Source organism: Oncorhynchus keta, chromosome 23 (genome assembly GCF_023373465.1).
Source record: "Oncorhynchus keta strain PuntledgeMale-10-30-2019 chromosome 23, Oket_V2, whole genome shotgun sequence".
NCBI classification, from domain to species: Eukaryota; Metazoa; Chordata; class Actinopteri; order Salmoniformes; family Salmonidae; genus Oncorhynchus; species Oncorhynchus keta.
The window spans coordinates 32898412-32924177 of NC_068443.1; the positions used below are offsets into that span (position 1 = coordinate 32898412).

Here is a 25766-nt window from a genome sequence, read left to right on the forward strand (position 1 = left end):
TTCCTTCTCCACCTCAATCTCCCCCTTTCCTTCCCCACCTCCATCTCCCCTATCCTTCCCCTCCTCCATCTCCCCTTTCCTTCTCCACCTCAATCTCCCCCTTCCTTCCCCACCTCCATCTCCCCCTTTCCTTCCACCCTCATCTCCCCCTATCCTTCCCCTCCTCCATCTCCCCCTATCCTTCCCCTCCTCCATCTCCCCTTTCCTTCCCCTCCTTCATCTCCCCCTATCCTTCCCCTCCTACATCTCCCCATCCTTCCCCACCTCCATCTCCCCCTATCCATCTCCCCTATCCTTCCCTCACACAGTGTTTCCTATCATGCAGTGTGTCCCAGCCAGACCATGGGAGTCTATTCCAGTCCTTGTCTCATTAGCCTGCATGGTGTTATTTTAGTCTCCGTATGAATCAACACACATCAGCATGTCCTCCATACAGTCAACAAGGTCTGGCCTGGCTCACTGAGGAAGGACATGTCCTGAGAGAGAGGGAGAGAGAGAGAGAGAGAGGTACAGGGACTGGGATGCTATTGGCTAAAGCTATTTCTGCTGCTATCTAGCTAAGGGACAGCAGATGACCTGCAGTATATTCTACTCAGAAGCGAGCATGTCAAATACCTGCAATGTAACATTGGTAAGGAGGTTGGAAGAGGTCAGTGGAAAAATACTGTATATTTGCACACATAAATAAATATTGACACACAAAGATATCAAACACACAACTGCAGCCCCCCCGCCCCCTCCACCCACCCCTCCACATCCACTCACACACACACACACTCATTCACATTTACCTGCACCAATGACCTCTTCGATCTTGACGGTGGACACATCGATCTCCTTGGCGAACTCCCGGACGGCCTCGTTGGGGTCCTCGTAGGTAAAGGGGTCGATGTAGATCTTCATCCCCGGAGAGCCTGAGAAGTGGGTCGGGCAGCCCAGTGGGGAGGTGCAGTTAGACATGTCGGCTCTCAGGGAGAGCTCTAGAACCAATCAGAGTGGCCAGTGAACAATCCAGAATAGAGTAAAGGCTTTGTACATGGAAGGTGTTTTGGTGGTGAAATGGGAAATGGATGAATATTGAAATATGTCCATATGTCCACACAGTATGTCATATGTTGTTATGTCCACGATGCATATGACAGCAAAGTGCAATGGAACAAAAAAGACCTGTGCATCACATTAATCCAACTCTCAAAAGGTTCAAATGCATTAGTAAAATGAATGATTTTTCTTTGGGTGGAGGCGAACAAGCAAGCATGTGTGAATGGATTTGAATTACAATAATTACAGTGAAGTCCATTAAGCCTATACTGTTTGCTCCCTATAGAATTGAGAGAAATAGAGAGACAGAGAAACAGAGAGACACACACAGACAAATCGAGAGAGATAAAGCGAGAGAGAACAAAAGAGCGTGCGCGCGAGAGAGAAAAATGCAGACAGATTTCTTTCGTTCCCCCTCACTCCCATCCTCTCTGCCCTTTGATAGCGGAGGAACCAATTTCCCCACCGCCTCTCCCCATAGGAGCTCATAAACTGATAAACCTGCCTCGCTATCAAGCGTCTCAGATAGGTGAGTACAGTTCACTGTCTGGGGATGTCTGGGAATGGAGGATCACTTGGCTTGGGGCGTAGTGAGAATCATATTCAACACATGCAATGACAAGACAGAATATGCGTCTGAAATGCCAACCTATCTGCTATATCTTGTACCACATCTGACGAGAGCTACATGGGACAGCCGCGTACCAGGGCTCTGGCCAAAAGGGATGCGCTATATAGGGAATAGGGTGTCATTTGAGATGCAGATAAAGACAGACCCCAAAATCCATCCCAACCCTTCAGAGAGCTGATTCTCTCAAAGACATTGATTGCCACTCAGACTGATTTTTACAATATGGCAACCATGATTGAAATGAACCCATCCTCTCCTCACAAACCTCATTCATCTACATGACATGCAGCACATAGGCTAAGCAGAGTCTCGAGTGGCTGAGGACTGGCTGAGAGGGGGATAGTATGGACAGGATCTAGTCAAGGAGGGGCTTAAGGCACTTTACCTATAGCCCTTGGCTGGAAGCCCTGTCTTGTTAGTACACTCATTACCTTGAACCCTGCCTCTGTGGAATTGCTTATTAGAGACTCCATAGAGATTGGATTACAGCTAATCAATGAGAGGGCTGAGAGCTCTGCATTCTATAATGACATTCTGGACATGTGTGTGGCTGAAATAAGGGCAGTACTGATAGGCACATCTCAGGAATCGGAGGCCTGGTAAACACAAAAGTAAATAGGAATGCATACACACGTATACACCACAGGAAGTTGGTGGCACCTTAACTGGGGAGGACAGGTTGGTGGTAATGACTGGAGAGGAATGAGTGGAATGCCATTCTATTCGCACCGTTCCAGACATTATTATGTGGCGTCCTCCCCTCAGCAGCCTCCACTGGTATACACATGCAAACATATGCACACGCGCGCACACACACATACCCACGCACAAACCTGAATCCATTGCCTTTTTCCATATTCCACAGAGCCGAGTCCACTTTCATGTATAATTGAATTAGCTAACCGCTTATCTCCTCCCTCTCTCTGGTAAAAGCCCTGTTCAACTCGGACACATCTTTTCATTGCCCACCGATACAAAATAAATCCGAGCCTTAATATTTCATGGCTCCTTGATCTGTGCGTACGGGCCAAAGTGCATCCAAACCTCCAGGTTTATTTTTTACCCAGTTATAACACAACAAGGCCAATTGGGAGAGGGGGGAGAGAGGAAGGAGAGCGAGTTAGAGAGAGAGAGAGAACTATAACTAACAGCTCATGACACAAATGTGGCTCAAAAGTGCACCTAAACTAATATACTTCCTAGCGCCATAATGTACATTCGCAACATGCAACACATATAAACTAACATCCCGCCTTGCGCTCTCCTCATTACGAGTTCAGTTCTGTTCATAAACAAAGTTAATTAGCCGACATCTGATGCGAGAAAATCATTCATCAGACACACACTGCGACTTATTAAGGCAGAGATCACAGAGAGAAAATCCACAACAGTCTGCAGTCTGCATGTCATAAGGGATCAACACGCCGCTGGCCTGGATCGTAAATGTAAATCTAACTCAGTCAAGCCCGCAATTACCTTCTTAGTGAAATATACGGCGGTTCGTCGAAGAATCTGTCATTTCCGGGGTCGTTTTTCCAATGATAGACGTTGCTGTCTGAATAGTCTGGGCCCTTATCACTATGTGAGACGGTGGATATACAGTTAGCTGTCTGTCTTATTCATGCACACACCAGATGCTGAAGCACAAACAACAGCAGCTGAGACAACTTGTTGATGGATAAGGTAAAAATGTGTATGTTTGAGAGTGTGTGTGTGTGTGTGTGTGTGTGTGTGTGTGTGTGTGTGTGTGTGTGTGTGTGTGTGTGTGTGTGTGTGTGTGTGTGTGTGTGTGTGTGTGTGTGTGTGTGTGTGTGTGTGTGTGTGTGTGTGTGTGTGTGTGTGTGTGTGTGTGTGTGTGTGTGTGTGTGCGTGTGGATGGGTGACACATGGATACATGTGTATAGATGTATGTGGGAATGTACTAAATATGTATTGCGTGGGAGTGTGTGAATGTCAGTGAATGCGTGTTGATAAATGGTGACAGGTGCCCCTGATGTGTGTGGGCGTGCATGCGTGTGTGTGTTTGTGCTTTTGTGTGTGTATGCCGTAGGCCTACATATATGGAGGCTAGCAGATGTGTGTGTGTAATGTTTATGGATGGCTGTTGATAACTACTTTGTGCCTCATGAGTACACAGTACAGTGTGTGAACAGCACTGCAGTATTTACCTATCCAGCCAAGCGAGATGTCAAAGAGAGAGGGAGGGAGGGTAGATAAACTGAATGTGTGCATCCCTAAGCCATCTCCCACTTGTCTTTTCTGCCCCTCTGATCATTTCTCTCTCTCTCTTCCTCTTTCTCTCTCAGCTCTCTCCTCCTTTCCCCCTATCTTCCTGTCACTGTGTCGCTCCACTCCCCACTTCTTCTTCCTCCCTACCTCTCTACCCCCCTCCTCCTCCATCTGGATCTCATGGCACCAGATCCACTGGGACTGCGAGCTAACATCTGTAGTCTTTAAGCACTGACACCCATTACCAAGCTATTACTATTCACTGACATGGACCAGTCAGCCATATACAGTCTGGTAGCTTGCCAGCTAGGGTCTGTGTGTGTGTGTGTGGGGGGGGGTATTCATGTTGGTGTGGGTGCATGCGTGTGGCCCCCATAACGTCAACACTGACAACACGTTGGTTCACTCACTACAGCTACAGACCTCTAGTTTTTAAAGGGACGGTTCAGCGATTTTTACACATTCAGTCAAATCCCCAAACTATCCCTTTAATGGTTTAGGGTTTACATGTTCATTTCCCACCCACTGCACCAGGCATCGACAGCTTTGGACTCCATTACCAGGGTGAAAACCACAAACACTGTTTTTCGCATTTCAACCAAAAAGAATCAAAGTGGCGCTGTTTCTTCCAATGACCAGTCATTACAAAAACGTCCGTCAAATCAGGAAGAGAAAAGATCGGACACAACGTATTCCTAAGTATTAGTGTTAGTTAGCGGGAGAGAGTGGAGGGAGCAAACACAAGATGAATAGGAACACGTTTCGCCCCCCCCCCCTCCACTCCAAAATGCTCCATTGATGATTAGCGCTGTAACTGCTGTTAGCATCTCTCTCACAGCTTCTGTTTATTTTCTCCACTTATGTCAATTCCACTCACTCAACCCTGAAATAGCCTCTGACAGACCCAAATCTGAGCACGGACTCAGTGAGTTTGAACGGGGGTAGGAAAAAAGGAGCAGCCATCTTATCTCCCCCTCTCTCTGGCTCTTTAATGAGCTCTGGGCTACGGCCGCTCTAACCGTGACAAAACCGAGCCAAGGAGCAAAAGATTTCTGTCTCGGTCTCGACAAAACCCTCTCCCCTTTCAGTAAGCACTCTGCTCGGCCAGCTCGGTTTCGACTGTTTCTCACGCATGCTCTTGCTTGCCTTGCTCAGAGGCAACATTATGGTGAGAGTCAACACGTGACAGGACCCTGGCACAATGTTTACTTAGAACAGAAAAGGGATGACTTGTTCCCCCTCGATGTTGGATCGGGAAGGAGTACCATTAAACATCTATGCTAGAACAATGGAGGGGTTATTTTTCCCCCTCCATGTGGACAGTGGCCATCAGACCCGTGTGGTGTCAATCACCGCTACAACCCTGAGAGATGAGTGTCAGTCAACGTCATTTAGAAAGTGGAAAGGCTGTTTTTGCCCAGAATGTCAGCACATTAACAGAAGCGTTTTGTCCGGCAAGGCGCTGCGGTGGGGAACTCACCTCTTCCTGTGCTGTAATGCTGTAATTTGTCGCTGTACACCGCTTCCTTGGTGTACACCCGTTTCCTGAACGAGAGACAGAGACAGAGACAGAAAAGTTCCCGAAAAAAACAGGATAAAAGGAGGAGCAAAGAGGAATCATTACATCTGTCTCGGAGTCTCACTAACTGGGGCCTGAAAGCGACCCGGTCTGAAATTGAATCAGTGGCTAATGGTCAGCGGTAGCTGCACCGCCCCAATGGAAGTCTGAATAGAACGAGCTGGTTTTTAATTAGAGATGTGATAGCATGTCTGTAGCTTTTCATCCGTCTCTCCTCTGCTCCCTCCGTCATCAAAGACCCTGTCGTGTCTGATGGTCGCTTTGCTACTGGGGACACATGGCGCTGCTGCAAATTCTAAATTCAACTTGAACTTTTCTAAAGAGAGAGGAAAGGGGAACGGTAGCGATGTGTTGTAACAAACTGTCTAGAATGAAATTGGATTCAGTCAGTTAACTCGGATCAATGCAGCGTGAACCCTTAGTAACACTGGAAAATGGATCATTAATAGAGAAGAAGATACAGATATGGAACGTAGGTTTCATTTAAACATATTTTACCTCCTGCTGGCTAAGTGCGTGTGTGTGTGTGTGTGTGTGTGTGTGTGTGTGTGTGTGTGTGTGTGTGGCACAACTTTTGGACATGTCTAACATAAACACAGTCAAGACGGTCATGTCGACTGTACAGTACCTGCTGCAGACGATGGAGATGGCCACGAGAGAGACGATGAACACCACTCCTGCTGCAGCTGACCCTGCGATTAGAGGAAGCTGCTCTCTCAACTCTGACTTATAGTCATCTACAGAGACAGAGAGAGGGGAGGGGAGAGAAAAAGAGAGACAGAGAGAAGAGTGTGAGGACAGAGAGGAGAAGGTGGTGTGAGGGGTATGGAGAGAATGTAAAGGTAAAGGTGTGGGAACAGAAAGAACAGCATGGTTAGACCAGGAAGACCTGCGCATAGAGAGAACACATACACTCCTCTACGTGTTTATGTGGACAGTGAAGCTAATGACACAATACATTATTTACCATTCATTTCTACTGGGCACAACACAACCCGAAACACAACCAAAACAAACTGCAAATGCATCCCACGAGTTTGGAGAGACACAAGCTGGATGTAGTCATTGCGTGCTAGTAATAAGAGACCAATAATACACTTTTGGCTATACTGTAAGTACATTTGTTCAAATACTTATGACACCTTCAAATGGGGGGGGACTAGATACATACAGCGCTTTCATTTCCAAACAGAAACATTCTGTATATAGACGAGTTAGCTGGCAATGTCATGGAAACGATGCATGCACGTGGATGAGGCAGAAGTCCGTGTTCTTATGATTCTGGACGGTCAGATAGCTGGCAACAATGACAAGAAGCCATGTGGGGAGTTTCAGCTTGTTGTATCTTGTTAGTGATACCACGCCTTGTTTTGAGGTGTTTTGATACTTCTCATGTCTATGCTAATATGGCTCAAATTCGCTAGCTAGCTAACCAACAACTAAAACAGAATGTACTTGAGAGACAACAAGTGCTCATTGTGCAAATATATTTATGTTTTCAAAAAAGATTTTGAGGAGGAAATATAGTTTAGACGTCGTCAAAAGTGTCGTTGCGCACGGCATCGGTTTTGCTGCCCACCCGTCTATAGAGCCAAATGAAACGTTTTAGCTTCGCTGTCCAAGCAAACGCAGAGGGGAGTGTAGGTGCCTCAGCTCTAAGATGTTGACTGCAACACATTGAGCGTCACCCATGGTTTGGTAACAGCCGATATGTAGAGTTAAGCCGTGCTGACTGTCACCTGTACATCTCCATAGAGGAGACCAATAGAGCGAGCTCAAGTGAGAGAGAGGGAGCTGTGAGGGAGGGAGGTAGAGAGAGGGAGAATGATCGATAGAGAGAGCATTTCTGTAGCCATTCCTAATCCCTCCGGTCACAGTCTGACGGACATAAAAGACCACCTTGGAATTTCCTAACGGGGATGTTCAGAGACAAGCTCCTGTTAGACAGTCAGATATACAGCCAAACGTTAGCGGCCGAAAGGAGGAAGAATGGCACGGGAGTTCAGAGGGTAGCCCAAAGAACTTCTAAAGGCACACTAAACTGCCTCAGTCCTATATCGTGTCTTTGTGTGGTTGTTTTAGGGCCTTAGGGCTACTCTAGTGGTATTTCTTGAACAAGATTTAGCATGCTGCAGGCAAACTGAAATTCGCTTTACAGCAATGGGACAAAAGGAGAAGTAAGGAGAAGTCTTTAGAGCGGTGATATAGTATCTGAAATATCTATAAAATAAGAAACTAAAAGTATACTTGGGAGTGTGATTTATAGGCCTACTCTTTTGTTAGCTGTAAAGTCAGTGTGCTATTTCTCTGTGCAGCTGTATTCAGGTGCTGTGTTGCTGAAGGTGTCTCTTAAACTCAGACTGGTGAAAACTATGATTGGCTTGAGCAGAAATCAACTGTCTGAGTGCCAATCAGTCATGTAGGGCTGGGCGATATGGCCATATATCTTTTTTTTAACTTATGCTGATTTACAGTACCAGTCAAACGTTTGGACACACCTACTCATTCAAGGTTTTTTTATTTTATTTTTATTTTTTACTATTTTCTAAAATGTAGAATAATAGTGAAGACATCAAAACTATAAAATAACACATATTTAGTAACCAAAAAAGTGTTAAACAAATCAAAATATATTTTATATTTGAGATTCTTCAAAGTAGCCAACCTTTGCCTTCAGGACAGATTTGCACACTCTTGGCATCCTCTCAACCAGCTTCATGAGGAATGCTTTTCCAGTGGTCTTTCCCTTCACTCTGTTGTCCAACTCATCCCAAACCATCTCAATTGGGTTGAGGTCGGGGGATTGTGGAGGCCAGGTCATCTGATGCAGCACTCCATTACTCTCCTTCTTGGTCAAATAGCCCTTACACAGCCTGGAGGTGTGTTTTGAGTCATTGTCCTGTTGAAAAACAAACGATAGTCCTACTAAGCGCAAACAAAATAGGATGGCGTATCACTGCAGAATTGCTGTGGTAACCATGCTGAGTGTGCCTTGAATTCTAAATAAATCCCAGACAGTGTCACCCCCACACCATCACACCTCCTCCTCCATGCTTCACAGAGGGAACCCCACATGCGGAGATCATCTGTTCACCTCCTCTTGGTCTCACAAAGACACAGCGATGGGAACCAAAAATCTCAAATTTGGACTCATCAGACCAAATGACAGATTTCCACCGGTCTAAAGTCCATTGCTCGTGTTTCTTGGCCCAAGCAAGTCTTCTTCTTAGTGTCCAATAGTAGTGGTTTCTTTGCAGCAATCCGACCATGAAGGCCTGGTTTGCAGTCTCCGCTGAACAGTTGATGTTGACATGTCTGTTACTTGAACTCTGTGAAGCATTTATTTGGGCTACAATCTGAGGTGTAGTTAACTCAACTGAACTTATCCTCCTCAGTACCGGTAACTCTGGTTCCACAAAAACCACAAATGAACTTTTCCTGTGGCGGTCCTCCTGAGAGGCAGTTTCATCATAGCGCTTGATAGTTTTTGCGACTGCACTTGAAGAAACTTTCAAAGTTCTTGAAATGTTCCCGGATTGGCTGACCCTTCATGTCTTAAAGTAATGATGGACTTTTGTTTCTCTTTGCTTATTTGAGCTGTTCTTGCCATAATATGGCCTTGGTCTTTTACCAAATAGAGCTATCTTCTTACCTTATCACAACACAACTGATTGGCTCAAACGCATTAAGAAGGTAATTCCACAAATGAACTTTTAACAAGGCACACCTGTTAATTGAAATGCATTCCAGGTGACAACCTCGTGAAGCTGGTTGAGAGAATGCCAAAGAGTGTGCAAAGCTGTCATCAATGCAAAGGGTGGCAACTTTGAAGAATCTGAAATATACATTTTGTTTTGTTCCATTGTTTTGGTTACTACATGATTCCATATGTGTTATTTCATAGTTCTGATGTCTTTACTATTATTATTCAACAATGTAGAAAATAGTACAAATAAAGAAAAGCTCTGGAATGAGTAGGTGTGTCCACATTTTTCACTGGTCCTGTATATCTACATTTTTTTCAAATGTTTTCTCTAAATAAGCATTGTTGTACATTTAAAGGTCAAATCCACTCCATTTCAAACAGTCAGCCAAATTGGAATGAATTCAGGGCTTGTGAAGTTATGCCTTCCACAACCATATGACCCACTAATAATGTAATAATTTGATCAAAAGACTGCCTCTTTCAGTCTGTCTATGAAAATGCCCTTTTTTTCTGTTACTAATGTAACTAGAACCATGCATAATGCCCATTCACTAATGATGACTCACTTTTTGTAGCTACAGGTCTCATCAACAATCTCTCAAGCCCACATGCTAGTGATTAGCCAACAAATCGTTATATTTCAAGTTTAGCCAACCCGGGATCTATTTGCTAGCTAAGGTTGAACAGTTGAATTGTCATGAACACACCCTTCTGTCCGTCTTCAACACTTTGAAATGGAGGAGACGTGCATCTCGTCATTCATTATACGTGACTCACCGCCTTGATTCGGTCTTACGTGGAAACATTTTTGAAATTATGTTTTTTTTTACGTTGGATAAAAGTAGAGACACAGAGCTACAAAATGTTATATCATACACTGCAGTTGAGGAACATTGGGGAAGTTATTCTGCTTTGAAAGTTGATAAACGTGTAACCTCACTTTTGAGAAAATGGCCAATCATCTCCTCCTCATTGCACCTGTCAATCAAATAACTGAGTGAGTGGGGTGAGGAGACAACTGTGAGAGGCATGTGACAATGTGATGACAGACAGATATGAGGGATTGTCGACTGTGAGAGGAGGGGGAGAGAAGAGGAAAAAGAGAAGATTCAGAGAGAAGGATAGAGGAGGGCAGGAGGTAGAGAGGAATGTGATGAGACAAGTGGAGCGTGGGGTGAGACAAGTAGAGGGTGGGCTTGACACGGGGGAGAGGAGGTGGGGCAGGGCGAAGTGGGGAGGAGAGGGGAGGCAGACGCTACAGAGGGTAAGGGATTTAGGGGATGGGTCTACCAGGCTGACAGGTGTATAATCAACCAAGCTCTCAGTCTCACTTCAGAATCTGACGTGTGTCTATAAATGTCAAACATCAAAGGTTAAGTTTAGACATTCATTTAGAATGGTTAAGACAAGGGTTAAGGTTTGGGATAGGGTTAAAACCAAAACAAAGAAAGTTCTGGGATTTAACATGCGACCCTCGGAGCAGGAGCTTACGCCCATCCACAACGATCTAGCAAACCGCAAGCCCTCTTGATGGTAATAGCCTTCATCGCGGCTCCTCGTGGCTCCTAGTGGCTTTTTTTAGTGGCTGGGGTCCTGGGTACCTGGACGGACGTCGAATTTAGCCTTGGATCTTGAGCGGCCTGTCTGGTACACTATATATACAAAAGTGTGGACACCCTTTCAAATAAGTGGATTAGGCTGTTTCAGCCAGGCCTGTTGTTGACAGGTGTATAAAATGGAGCACACAGCCATGTAATCTCCATAGACAAACATTGGCAGTACAATGGCCTTGCTGAAGGGCTCAGTGACTTTCAACGTGGCACCGGCGTAGGATGCCACCTTTCCAACAAATTCAGTTTGTCAAATTTCTGCCCTACTTCAGCTTCCCTGGTCAACTGTAAGTGCTGTTATTGTGAAGTGGAAACATCGAGGAGCAAAAACGGCCCAGCCACGAAGTGGCAGGCCACACAAGCTCACAGAAAGGAACCACCAAGTGCTGAGGCACGTAGTAAAAATCCTCTGTCCTCGGTTGCAACACTCACTACCGAGTTCCAAACTGCCTATGGAAGCAATGTCAGCACAAGAACTGTTCATCGAGAGCTTCATGAAATGGGTTTCCATGGCCGAGCAGCCGCACACAAGCCTAAGATCGCCATTCACTATGCCAAGCTTTTGCTGGAGTGGTGAAAAGCTCACTGCCATTCGACTCTGGAGCAGTGGAAATGCGTTCTCTGGAGTGATGAAACATGCTTTACTATCTTACAATCTGACAAATCTAGGTTTGGCGGATGCCAGGAGAATGCTACCTGCCCCAATGGAAAGTGTCAACTGTAATGTTTGTCAGAGGAGGAATAATGGTTTGGGACTGTTTTCATGATTCTGGCTAGGCCCCTTAGTTCCAGTGAAGGGAAATCTTAACACTACAGCATACAATGACATTCTAGATGATTCTGTGCTTCCAACTTTGTGGCAACAGTTTGAGGGTGGACCTTTGCTGTTTTAGCATGACAATGCCCCTGTGCATAGAGCGAGATCCATACATAAATGGTTTGTGGAGATCGGTGTGGAAGAACTTGACTCTCCTGCACCGAGCCCTGACCTCAACCCCATCGAACACCTTTGGGATGAATTGGAACGCTGACTGCCCAACATCAGTGCCCAACCTCACTAATGCGCTTGTGGCTGAATGGAAGCAAGCCCCCGCAGCAATGTTCCAACATCCAGTGGAAAGCCTTCCCAGAAGAGTGGAGGTTGTTATAGCATCAAAGGGGGGGACCATCTCCAGATTAATGCCTATGATTTTGGAATGAGATGTGCGACGAGCAGGTGTCCACATACTTTTGGTCATGTAGTGTATTAGAGTTTGTGTCAAGACTACTAAATCTGCTGCTGCAGATTAGAACAACACCTGCACTTATCCACCTCTGGACTATCTGACAGGGAGAAAGGGCTATGGGGAGGGATGGAGGGAGAGAGAGAGGAAAGCACAGAGGATCAGGGAGAGTTGTGGCATTTGCAATGTCAAGCGGAGACTTGCCCTTCGATGTGAATCATAGATAGATAAGAAGGTATGTTTAGTGTTTAACCTCCCCAGTGGTTAGGGTTAGGATTCTGAGAAGGTAAACTGATCCTAGGCCTGTGCCTAAAAGGGCATCTTCTACCTGGAATATGTATTGAGTGTAAGAAGACAGGAGATGTGGCGTACACCCACGCACAAACACCTGGACACATGCTCTCATACTGTCCCCCCCACCACCACCACCGCGTGCCAGTGTAGCAGGTGTTGCGCCCCCCTGAAAATCCAACCCTGGGTGGCAAATAATTAATCACATCAGCCACTAATCACAGCTAAGCATTCTGGGATAGCTCGTCAGCAACATACGGGCTCAATGAAGAACCAATTAGCTAAGCAGTCTGGATCAAGCAGTTACACACAGGAAAAGACAAAATGCTCAAAACCACCATTCTTAACTCCAATATATTATTCTTAACAATCTCATACACGATCGTTAAGACAGTGGGTTTAGATATACAATGTTCATCCAACATCCATAAACATGTTGTCACACAGCGATTGACAATCATATGATCCGATATCAAAGTCCCAATCCTTCTTCCTCTCTGCTCTATATCCACTCCTATTCTATGCGTCTCTCTCTTTCTCTCTTACAGTTTCTCTCTCTCTCTCTCTCTCTCTCTCTCTCTCTCTCTCTCTCTCTCTCTCTCTCTCTCTCTCTCTCTCTCCCTCTCTCTCTCTCTCTCTCTCTCTCTCCTCTCTCTCTCTCTCACAGACACGCACACAAACACACACACAGCAGCTACCCACCACCATCCACCATCTTCCCTCGCCTCCCCTCCTCCCCTTGGCCCTTACCATCTGTGAGGGTTTGGAAGCACATCTTGCCGCTGTATTTGCCAAAGCCAGCCACGGTCCTGGCCCGCACCTGCACGACGTAGACCATGCCCGCCCGGAGGCCCTCCACCCTGGCTGTGTTGGTCTCGCTGCGCACCACGGTGGAGTTGATCTCTGAATGGTCCTGGAGGAACAGAGGAGATGGGGATACCAGGTTAATGTTCCAGAGAGATAGAGCAGGCCATGTGTATAAACCAGGACTGGACACAGTGGGGGAGAGAGAGAGGAAGAGACCAGGGGCCGTATGTCTCATGCAATGGCTTCATTCACCAGGAAATCTAGGCCGTACTGTATCAACCGTCAGAGTAGGACTACTGATTTTGGATCAGTGTTGCTTTTTAGGTCAAAATGAATAAGATCACATGGACAGGAATGTCCCGATCCTAGATCAGCACGCCTAATCTGAGATGCTTGATACAGTACACACGGACCAACATGAACCTTTTAAGGAAACCATTGTATCATCAAGGAGGCAGGTATCATAACACATCCAAAACCATTTGGCAGATTCCTCCCTTATCATGTGTGTCTCCCCTATGCTGCAGCAGTAGTCAGCAACCAGTAGTGTGTGACATTGGCTGCCTTTCCTACAACAGAGGTCACACCAGAATCTTTTTTTTTTTTTTATGTATTTTTTAATTAGCGCACAACCTGGACAGAAAGGAAAGAGAACCGAAACTCAGAGAAACCACTGTTTTGACGTGGTTAGTCAGAGTAACAAAAAGCAGAGAGGTTGACTGACGAGGAATACAGGATGTGCCTTCGCTCTCCTTGTCCATGGAAACCTAAAGTTCAGATGAGTCATATGCCATTTTGATGCTGTAACAAGTCTATTCTCTAGCTGTTGTGGTTCTCTCGTTCTACCAGCGACTGGTTAGTTTGTTATTACGCCGCCCTTGACAGGCTTACATAACTGTTACCACCACAGATGGAAACTTTAGTGCCGAGGTTGAATGACAGTATGTATTGTTAGAGGGAGTGCTTTAGTGCTCACGCACACGCTCACACGCTCGCACACACACACATATATATATACACACACATATACACACACATACTGCCCATTAGGCCCATTAGTCTGAGTCACATTGTAAACTTGTTCCTGCTGTATTTACTGTTGGCCTCAGAAGTGTTTAGAAAGAGAGAGAGAGAGAGAGAGAGAGAGAGAGAGAGAGAGAGAGAGAGAGAGAGAGAGTTTAATTAGTAAAGGAAGTGGTGAACATTGGCTCTCTCGTTCTGTGGCGTTTGAAGTGGCGCTCTGCTAATTATGTCAGAGGACTAATTCCGCCCACGGAAAGTGTTTGTTTTCACTTAATGGAACAAAGCAACGCTTACAAGTTCTTTTTTTTGTTGTAGAGAATTGTTTAGTGCGACATTTTCTTGTTCTGTGTTGTTTTATCTTTACGTAAGGGTGAGGTCAAAGGATAAAAAAAAATCTAATGTTATGGTCAAAGTTTGGATTAAATGGATCAACAAAAGTGTATGAATCAATCCAATAAGACTTTGTAGACCCGAAAGGCTGTATTTTACCTAACCTAGCACAGTGGTAAATCTAAGTGCTGACGGAAGTGCTATAGGTCCAGGGGTGTGTCAGAAATATTTTAGCTATTCTCACAGCCTTTATTTTGAGCGCAATAGCTGGCGGTAGTGTGAAAGGGCTGGGTTTTAACAAGAAGCTTTTAACAAGAAGCGCTCTTTGGAAATGGGAATGGATACAAGTCGAATGGAGTATGCACTGCGGGTTGGCCTATGTGAATTGTGAATAATGCAAAAGCATGTCGGCAAAAGCCTCACAAGTACACCATTTAGAAACCTTGTAGGGAGGCTCCTGGCAAATAATTGGCCACGATGAGAAAGACACCAAACGCATTGCTGTTGAACCAGCTTTCATTGTAGTAGGGTAAGGGCAGCCTCCTATGAAGGCTTATTTTTTAATCAAACAAAACGGAAAACGAGCAATTGTTACAGGAAATTAACTGAAACATTTTACTGCTGCCAAACTTGATATTTTAATAAACGTTTGGTGATCAACATTGATTTCAAAGTGGTCTCACGAGCCAAACCCTTTATCGATAGTCTTGACTACTTGGCGAATGAATGCCTTGGGCATGACAAAAAATTGCCTTCATTGAAAGGAGGGGGGCTACACTTGGTTTTTAATCAAACGAAACAAGATTTTTTTTGTATGTTCCTAAATACAAGGTTTATGGGCACTAAAAGCACATCTCTCTTGTTCATTGTGCATATGGGCACTGTGCATCATCGATGGATTGGCTACGCTTCCATTGTAATAACCTATGCTAAGCTAAGACCAGCTTTCGGTTGGCCTTAAATACCCCCACCAGCACATACTAAAGGTTTTTAAGGACACACCTCAAATATTGCCACCCGTCCCACCTCAGTGCAAGTGAGCTCACACATCAACAACAAGATACACAACTAATTCTAGTAGAGCTAAAATTCATCGAAGGAACATTAGATAAAGCCACTTAAAGATTTTCAGCTAGTTGGCCGTCAAAATTGCACTGATAAATAATCGGGAATTGTAGCCTACTCATCTCCAAGCGCCCAAGCTAACTGGCTAAATTTGGCTAGCTTGCTAACGAGCTACTTCCAGGCATAACTAGCTACTTCCTCACTCTGACCATTTCACTCCCCCTAGCAGAGCTGGTTAGGCTGTTTCCATGTTATCTAGAGTGTTTCTGACTAATTATTACTTTTTTTGCCTATGTTTACTGACACCGGTCAAATTCAGCAGGTGTTGCTAAATTCATCAGTTGTTCTGCACTCTGGCAGACTCAGATGAGGTTGCTCTGAAATCAGAGTAGATCGGCAGAGTGAATTTGAGAACGCAAGAGATATGCTAACTGTATAGCAGTCGTTCAAGTTCTTACTAGTTAACCAAATGACACCTTTCATCTCTAGCTGTGTATAGCCACCAAAAAAATGATACGAGGGGAAATAGTCAGTCACTTATCCACTCCGTTTTGGTCCAGAATATTGATGTCATGGAAACTGAAACGGTGCTTTCCGAATGGAGGCAGCATACAATGTACCAGGACAGCTGTGATCTACAACTAATATGTTTTGGACTCCCAAGAAATGTATTGGTGAATTATAATAAACATGCATAGTCTAATTTTGCCCAAAATTACCCAATGTTACCCAATGTTACCCAATGGCCCACCCATTGAAGGAGAGGCACCCTTTGTGAAAAATCCTATGTTTTCCTGTAGATTTTTCAGATTTTAACGTTCAAAATCATCATATTTTTTTATAGAAAAAATACAAAAATGTGATGGTCTAAGTCCACAACAATGCTTAATCCACATCAATCTGATCAGGGGGCCTGTCAGGACCTGGCTCCACAGTGGGTGGGCCTGTGTCCACCCAGGCCCATCCATGTCTATGCCCCTGATGCAAACAGGGCATAATAACAATTGCGCATCACAAATAGCCTACTAACCAACGTACTGAACTTGACTTAGTTAGCATTTACTGGTAGATATCATAAGTTGAAACGTCTTTCCTACCCTACCGGCTACTGATGTCATAATTCTGTGAGCTGCTCCATGCCAAAACCAGCTGAGAGCTGCTCACTCTTGCTGCCAGCTGATGATTTTCCACTGAAACTAGGCTGTGTGCGGCGCGCAGGTGAATATATTTCACATGCGTTGTCTTTGTGTAGGCTACTTTGTGCATGATTTCTCTATTGTACGACGTAATTGATAAGTCGTACACCTCCACTACACTACTTTGATACGCATCAGTAGGGATTAGGAAGTGAGTATACGCAATGCCCACTGAAAATAAAGTGGGTACACGGTTTATACCTGCATATACCTTCCTCTACACCCCTGACCCTTTGTGTTACACAATAAGTGCACTCTCCTACATGAGTGCGCTGGTATTACGGCTGCTGTCCTTTCACATTCATGAACCTGTCACACACTAAAGGACTAGGTCCAAAAGGTTTGCCACTGCAGCAAACATGTCTACAATAGATATAAAGGCTCATAAGATATTCATGTTTCAAGAAAGGAGTGTATATATTTGGCCCGGCAAAACGGTTTTATGTGCTGACTGAGTGGAAGCTGATAATGATGAGGAAATTAGGAGTCCTCACTGTCCGAGACCGAGTCAAGACCTAGTACAAATGTATCCAACACTGAGAACAAGACACTCAATATGAGACTGATCTCGAGTACTACAACATTGCTCATCACCGAGCAAAACCTATAAACATTCAAAGTACGAGTCAAAAGTTTGGACACACCTACTCATTCAACGTTTTTTTTTTTTTTTTTTTACTATTTTCTACATTGTAGAATAATAATGAAGACATCAAAACTATGAAATAACACATATGGAATCATGTAGTAACCAAAAAAGTGTTAAACAAATTCTTCAAAGTAGCCACCCTTTGCCTTGATGACAGCTTTGCACACTCTTGGCATTATCTCAAATCAAATCAAAGTTTTTTTGTCACGTGCGCCGAATACAACAGGTGTAGGACTTACAGTGAAATGCTTACTTACAGGCTCTAACCAATAGTGCAAGAAAGGTATTTGAGATTTGAGATTTTTTGTTCCAACCGCCGTGTCTTTGTGAGACAAAGAGGAAGTGAATGGATGATCCTCCACATGTGTGGTTCCCTCCGTGAAGCATGGAGGAGGAGGTGTGATGGTGTTGGGGTGCTTTAATGGTGACACTGTCTGTGATTTATTTAGAATTCAAAGCAACAACCAGCATGGCTACCACAGCATTCTGCAGCGATACAATTGCCCTACACACCTCCAGGCTGTGTAAGGGCTATTTGACCAAGAAGGAGAGTGATGGAGTGCTGCATCAGATTACCTGGCCTCCACAATCACCTGACCTCAACCCAATTGAGATGGTTTGGGATGAGTTGGACCATAGAGCGAAGGAAAAGCAGCCAACAAGTGCTCAACATAGGTGAGAACTCCTTCAAGACTGTTGGAAAAGCATTCCAGGTGAAGCTGGTTTAGAGAATGCCAAGAGTGTGCAAAGCTGACCTCAAGGCAAAGGGTGAAGAATTTGAAGAATCTCAAAATATATTTCGATTTGTTTAACACTTTTTTGGTTACTACATTATTTTATGTGTTATTTGACAATTTTGATTTCTTCACTAATCTTCTACAAAAAAATAGTAAAAATAAAGAAAAACCCTTGAATGAGTGTGTACAGACTTTTGCCTGGTACTGTACATATCAACTTTTAATAAAATATAGGATGATAAAAAAGGAGAAGAGAGCAAAGAGAACCACGGAGAAGAGAAGAGAACCGAATAGAGGCAGAGGCAGAGGCCCGTATGCGCTCCACACCGACATCGTTACCCAATCAAATCAGTGTAATTAGATCACGGAGGAAGCTCCGTCATTGGCCGGATGAGGTAAACACTGCTATGAAATTTGGCCGAAACATAATGATCTCTCCAATCACATTAGTCTTTATTGGACACTCACTCCTGTGATGAAGACAAATGTTAGCTTGTGCCCTAATAGGAAAATGCTACTCCTGAATTTAATCCCATAAGAGTAAAGAGACGAAAACAGGATATTAGCAATAACAATGAGTTATATCATTGGATAATTAGATTTGTGGTATTTATATGTTTATTGGTAATGTACCATGATGATGAATAGTCACATACATTCCTAGAATTAGCCACAGAGTGTCTGCATGATCTATTGTATAGTCACACTGTGTAAAAGTGCTATTGCACTTCAATTATGGTGTGATCTAATTTGATAAATGCCCAAAAATAGACAGCTCGTGTAAAGGGAAGCCAGGCAACCACATTAGAGTATTGGGACAGCACTCTCATATTCATAAGCAAGGCCATGGTTGGATGAGCATTGACCACCTACGGTTAGGATTGGCCCACTCCTGCTGTCAGTCAAACAGAGTCTCCTAGGACCACACCCCCCCACCCACTGTTTGATTTTGAGAGACGGTTGGGGGAGCAGATTAGAATCATTATCACCTATATTCGCCAAGTACATTTACACATACCCAGAATTTGCCTTAAGTAAGGTGCTGCCAGCAATAGACAATATACAAACAGAATACAGACAAGTACTCACAGAATACACAATATGATTACAGTGGGAATATACCACTTACAGAGGGATATATAAACAGTGCCTTCAGATAGTATTCACACACACCCCTTGACTTTTTCCACATTTTGTTATGTTACAAAGTGGGATTAAAATTGATTTTATTGTCACTTTTGTTGACGATCTACACAAAATATTCTATAATGTCAAAGTGGAAGAAATGTTAAACATTTTTGTATTGATTCATGGAAAATAAAACACAACTTTTTCTTGATTGGATAATTATTCAACCCCCTGAAGCAATACATGCTAGAATCACCTTCGGCAGCGATTACAGCTGTGAGTCTTTCGGGGTAAGTCACTAAGAGCTCTATGAGCCTGATGGCCGGTTGATGAGGTCCACGGCATGGGGGATGAAACTGTTCAGGTTGCGGGCGGTTTTGGTAATGATTGACCTCAACCGTCTGCCAGAGCGGAGTCTTTAAAAGATGGGGTGTCCGGGGTGGGCAGGGTCAGCGATGATCTAACTTGCAAGCTTCCTTGTCCTGGAGGCGTGCAGGTCCTTGATGGAGGGCAGGTGACAGCCGATGACCTTCTCCGCCAACTGGATGGCCGATGGGGAACCATCCCTGGAGAGACCGCCAACAGGCAGTGGCCCTTTCATGCTGTCAGTCAAATGGGGATTATATTTCACACACACACACACATACATCTACATCTGCCATACTTAAAGTGAAGTAGCAGGTGGCGGGACAGCAGCTTGACAACAGCCAATGAAAGGCTTTGCCATGAGAGACTGACCACCGTGAATGGCCCTCACATGCTGTCAGTCAAATGCGGATTAGAGGAGACGCACCCTAACATGCTATATAAAGACAGAGCAGCAGGTGGGAGGGCAGATGGGAGGGCAGCCAATGGTGAGGCTGACCAGCAGTGACAGACAGGGAACACTGCATGTCGTCTGGTCTCTGTAGTGTCCTCTTGGCTGAAGGCTGTAGTTCCCTTGGCAGTGTTTTCCCCCCAACTAACAATAATAATAAGGCGGGCTTCCTCTCCTCAAGCCTTAAACAATTTTGCTTGAATTTGTTTCAATACACCATTTTGATGTCTGCTGTCACGGTTGATGATTTCAGCCTTTGTGCACTGCCTTATAATGAAACAATACAAGGGGAATCTATGCCTTATAGAGTGTCAGAGCAATAGAACTGCAGTGGACTGCACCAGTACGTTTACATACACTCCAATGGACAGAACAATCCCAACCCCCGAAGTGAATCTCTACTACTGCTGCCTACTACCAGATAAGCTGAGCCAGCTTCTGGTGCTTGTTTTAAACTAAGGACCATGGCATACGTGTGTGTGTGTGTGTGTGTGTGTGTGTGTGTGTGTGTGTGTGTGTGTGTGTGTGTGTGTGTGTGTGTGTGTGTGTGTGTGTGTGTGTGTGTGTGTGTGTGTAGAAGATTCTGAATTAGAGACCCCCACCCTGGTGGCATGTGCTGACCTCCTAACAAAGGACAGTATGGTCACCTGGCAGAGAGGCAGACCTGGTGTGGGACCATGTGTCCACTTCACATATCACACACACATACAGACACACACACGAGCCACCCCCACATACTAACTACATGGTTAACGATACTTAGAAGGTATAACATTGGTAATGGAGGGGGGCATCATTTCCTTGACAACAAAAACGTATGTTTCTAGAGATGCTATATACATATTTATTCTTTGTAATGCTACTGACGTGAATGAAAAGTATAAGGAAACAATACCATCAATAAGCGATTTCATTCCTTGAGGCACCATCCCTTACATTACTAGACCATAAGCAAGTAATCACCATGTTCATTATGAATTCAAATAACCCTCTGGAAGCTTATATCAAAGGGCATTTTAAATCATATTAAGTATCTGCATTATTACATATAGTAAATACAATTTTAAAACAGCCTAACTTCTAGTCCTTTAAAAAAATACATCCCATAAGCATAGCATAATGGTACTGTACACGTTATTTTACTTTTCTTGACCTACTGTTAAAAAAGTTGTACTATGCTTGCTATCTCCTTTCAACCATTCCACTGCCTTCATCTAAGATAAGCCACTTACACTGCATATTGACTGTGGGAGAGTGGCTGTACAGCTGCTTTCACACGCCCACTATAAAGACACAAGCAAATGCCCCTCTTGAAAGGGAAACCATGCCTTAGATCACAGTATTGCTAGCTAACCATTAGCAGCATGCTACACTTATGTCACTTAGTGTAGCCTACATGCAAGCACGCACACTTACAAATGCATGGCAAACATGTAGACCAACACGCATATGCTCAAACATAAACACGCACGCACGCACGCACGCACGCACGCACACACACACACACACACACACACACACACACACACACACACACACACACACACACAATTAACTCAGATCACTCACTGGGGGAGCTCAAAGCTCTGCACAACTCTCTCAGGATTGGAGAAAATATAAAATATAAGGTAAATAGAAAACATCTTTATCTAGAAAATAAATTAAAGGTGGGGATTTAGGAGGAACAACAATGGGCAACCTTGACTCGTTTAGTTTGTTTTTCCTCGTTTTCTTTCTGACATCAGCAAACACTCTGAGGGCTTAGCTCTCTACGTCTCTACAGCTCACCTGAGGATACTGTCTGGGCTCCGAAGAGCTGGGTGAGGCACAGACAAAAGGCATAGAGAGAAGAGAAGAGGTGAGAGCTGCTGAAAGAGAGAGAGAAGAAAGAAATACAAAAAAAGTCTGAAAGGGAAAAATGTAATACACAGCGAAGGGAGCCAGGGACTTGAATCAAAATCCATCTTTTCAAAAGTTCCCATTATAAATCATGACATGTCTGTGTGCATACTGAGCTGGGATAATACTAGAAGATTTCACTGAAGGCCAACTGAGAGACTAAATTAATGATATTAACTTGGTATTTCTTTTGACAACTCACTGATTGTGCATTGAGTGCAGTGGAAATTACAGTGGGCAAGAGTGACAACTTTGCGCCCACACACACACACACACACACACACACACACACACACACACACACACACACACACACACACACACACACACACACACACACACACACACACACACACACACGGAAAGTAATTCAGGCCCCTTCCCCTTTTCAACATTTTGTTACATTCCAGCCTTATTCTAACCTGTTTTTCCTTTGTTATTATGGGATGCTGTGTGTAGATTGATGAGGAATCATTTTAGAACAAGGTTGTAACGTAAGTAAATGTGGAAAAAGTCAAGGGCTCTGAATACTTTCGGAATGCACTGTACACACAGACACACACAACTCAGTAACCTGGTAACCTGAGCCAGTTTAAGAGTGTCCCTGCTCTTCACTCTAGTCTTAATAGAGGCCCTGACCTTCGCTACTCCAATTTAGTTCCTACCGCCCCAAACTTTAGGGGGAAAAAAAAGAAGAAAAGAGCGAGAAATGAAAGAGAGGGGATGAGATTCCACTTTTTCTGTATAGACTTTTAATTCATTTCTACTTGCTTGCCAAACTACACGATTCCAGGACCACTTACTCTGGAGTGAGAGGGGGATAGTGGCCTGTTTGGTGGAAAGCCTAAAGACTTTCGAGCACCGGATACTTCTTTTCAGTTCCCCTTCTCCTAATTGTCTCTTTGTGTCCCAATTCCTCCTCTCCTCTCTCACAAACAGCTTGGACTAGACCGAGGCACGTTTACAACACGGGAGATCGTGGATTCAAAGTCTGTATGGGATCTCTTAAACTTGTACAATGGACACTTTGGTGTCCTTTACATTTGGTCAATGAGAACGTTGGTGTCCTTCCAACAAAAAAGTGAAACTATGAACTCCACTATTACTATAGTAAAACAACACATTACTGTATAACCGATCTGTGTGGGAAGACGACGTGCATATGACTTACGTTGTGAAGTTCTTCTCTCCCCTGCGTTTGAAGACGAGCTGACTGTGCAACTAGCGTAGCTCGAAAGTCCATTGAAACAATCATCCACCGCTCCATAACGGCATGACACATAAAATACTAATATCACCGGCTCATAAAGAGATGATCTGAGAGACCAGGAGGGACGGCCCATGAGGCCATTTTGATAAATTCGATCAAAAACCCCAGGTTTTAATGGCTGCATTATCTAGGCTATAAGTTTCTTGCGGTGCGAGCAAGACAGCGAGAGCGGCCATGTGCAGGGGAGTGTGTTATAGACACAAAGCCAGTAGCTAGACACCCCTTTGTAATTGGTTTTTATCTCTAAAGGACCACATCATCACTTTACGACTGCACAGAAGTCCCTCCTGCTATAGCAGGCTTATATCCCTCCTCACCTCTCCACCTGATAGCTGATGTGTGGTGAGCATTCTGGCTCAAAAATGGTGGGTGCTACACATTGATGGTGAATGAGATGAGTTTACCCCTACTATCGAAAGAGCTTTGAGTACCTCAGTTGCTATAAAAGCGCTATATAACTCCAATCAATTATTATTATTATTACTATTACTATTATTATTTAGAGAATTCACAGTGGAGTAAGTGGAAGATACGCAGAATTGCATGGATTTCCCCATTGAGATTACGTCAAGTTTACCTTGGGGATAATCATAGTCAATCTCTATGGCTCAGGGTATTTAAGTGGCGGGGTCGCTATACATTCAGATGTCAATGAAACATGCACTGTTATTGATGTGCAGTAGAAAACTACTCACACGCCAAATTCTAATTCACACTCGCACGCATGCATTCAGATGCACGCACGCACGCACGCACGCACGCTCACACACTCACACACACACACACACACACACACACACACACACACACACACACACACACACACACACACACACACACACACACACACACACACACACACACACACACACGTTATGTTTTTCTATCCTCGTGGGGACCAAAAATGTATTTCCGTTCATCTTATTTTCCCTAACCCCTAACCTTTAGTCCTGGCATTTAGAGTTTGAGCAGAATATAATCACCTGTTGCGCAGAGAGAGACAGCTCCTCATAGCAGGTTGATGCATGGAATGAAATAAGTGTTCCTATAAGCCTATGCTGCGGAACATTTCTATTGGCTATGCTATGCAATTGCGTGAGAAAACATAGTTTTGATGGCCTCTATTAAAAAGAGGAGGATCCCATCAGATTTCTATAGGCTAAGCCTACTATACAGTGCCTTGCAAAAGTATTCGGCTCCCTTGAACTTTGCGACCTTTTGCCACATTTCAGGCTTCAAACATAAAGATATAAAACTGTATTTTTTTTGTGAAGAATCAACAAAAAGTGGAACACAATCATGAAGTGCAACGACATTTATTGGATATTTCAAACTTTTTCAACAAATCAAAAACTGAAAAATTGGGCGTGCAAAATGATTCAGCCCCCTTAAGTTAGTACTTTGTAGCGCCACCGTTTGCTGTGATTACAGCTGTAAGTCGCTTGGGGTATGTCTCTATCAGTTTTGCACATCGAGAGACTGAAATTTCTTCCCATTCCTCCTTGCAAAACAGCTCGAGCTCAGTGAGGTTGGATGGAGAGCATTTGTGAACAGCAGTTTTCAGTTCTTTCCACAGATTCTCGATTGGATTCAGGTCTGGACTTTGACTTGGCCATTCTAACACCTGGATATGTTTATTTTTGAACCATTCCATTGTAGATTTTGCTTTATGTTTTGGATCATTGTCTTGTTGGAAGACAAATCTCTGTCCCAGTCTCAGGTCTTTTGCAGACTCCATCAGGTTTTCCAGAATGGTCCTGTATTTGGCTCCATCCATCTTCCCATCAATTTTAACCATCTTCCCTGTCCCTGCTGAAGAAAAGCAGGCCCAAACCATGATGCTGCCACCACCATGTTTGACAGTGGGGATGGTGTGTTCAGGGTGTTGCTTTTACGCCAAACATAACGTTTTGCATTGTTGCCAAAAAGTTCAATGTTGGTTTCATCTGACCAGTGCACCTTCTTCCACATGTTTGGTGTGTCTCCGAGGTGGCTTGTGGCAAACTTTAAACAACACTTTTTATGGATATCTTTAAGAAATGGCTTTCTTCTTGCCACTCTTCCATAAAGGCCAGATTTGTGCAATATACGACTGATTGTTGTCCTATGGACAGAGTCTCCCACCTCAGCTGTAGATCTCTGCAGTTCACCCAGAGTAATCATGGGCCTCTTGGCTGCATCTCTGATCAGTCTTCTCCTTGTATGAGCTGAAAGTTTAGAAGGACGGTGTAACGGCGTTCGTTTGTTGAAGGAGAGTCGGACCAAAATGCAGCGTGGTTGTTAATAACTTACAAATACAAAACAACAAACGGAACGTGAAAACCTACACAGCCTGTCTGGTGAACAACTACACAGAGACAGGAACAATCACCAACGAAATACACAGTGAAACCCAGGCTACCTAAATATGGTTCCCAATCAGAGACAACGAGAATCACCTGACTCTGATTGAGAACCGCCTCATGCAGCCAAGCCTATGCTACACCCCTACTCAGCCGCAATCCCAATGCCTACAAAACCCCAATACGAAACACA

At 44.2% G+C, this 25766-nt stretch overlaps 1 protein-coding gene across 3 annotated transcripts in view; it reads right to left on the reverse strand.

The window, feature by feature from the left end:
* LOC118402179 (ephrin type-B receptor 1) overlaps window positions 1–25766 on the reverse strand; it is a 365365-nt gene that overhangs the window by 39559 nt on the left and 300040 nt on the right. For 2 of the 3 annotated variants that reach the window (XM_052477046.1, XM_052477044.1), the window contains 4 exons: window positions 13061–13223; window positions 6109–6217; window positions 5382–5446; window positions 792–980 (listed from right to left, as the gene is read on the reverse strand). In XM_052477046.1, coding sequence (XP_052333006.1) covers window positions 792–980; window positions 5382–5446; window positions 6109–6217; window positions 13061–13223 — 526 coding nt within the window. The remainder of the gene's footprint in view (window positions 1–791; window positions 981–5381; window positions 5447–6108; window positions 6218–13060; window positions 13224–25766) is intronic. The other variant, XM_052477045.1, reaches the window with a different exon arrangement.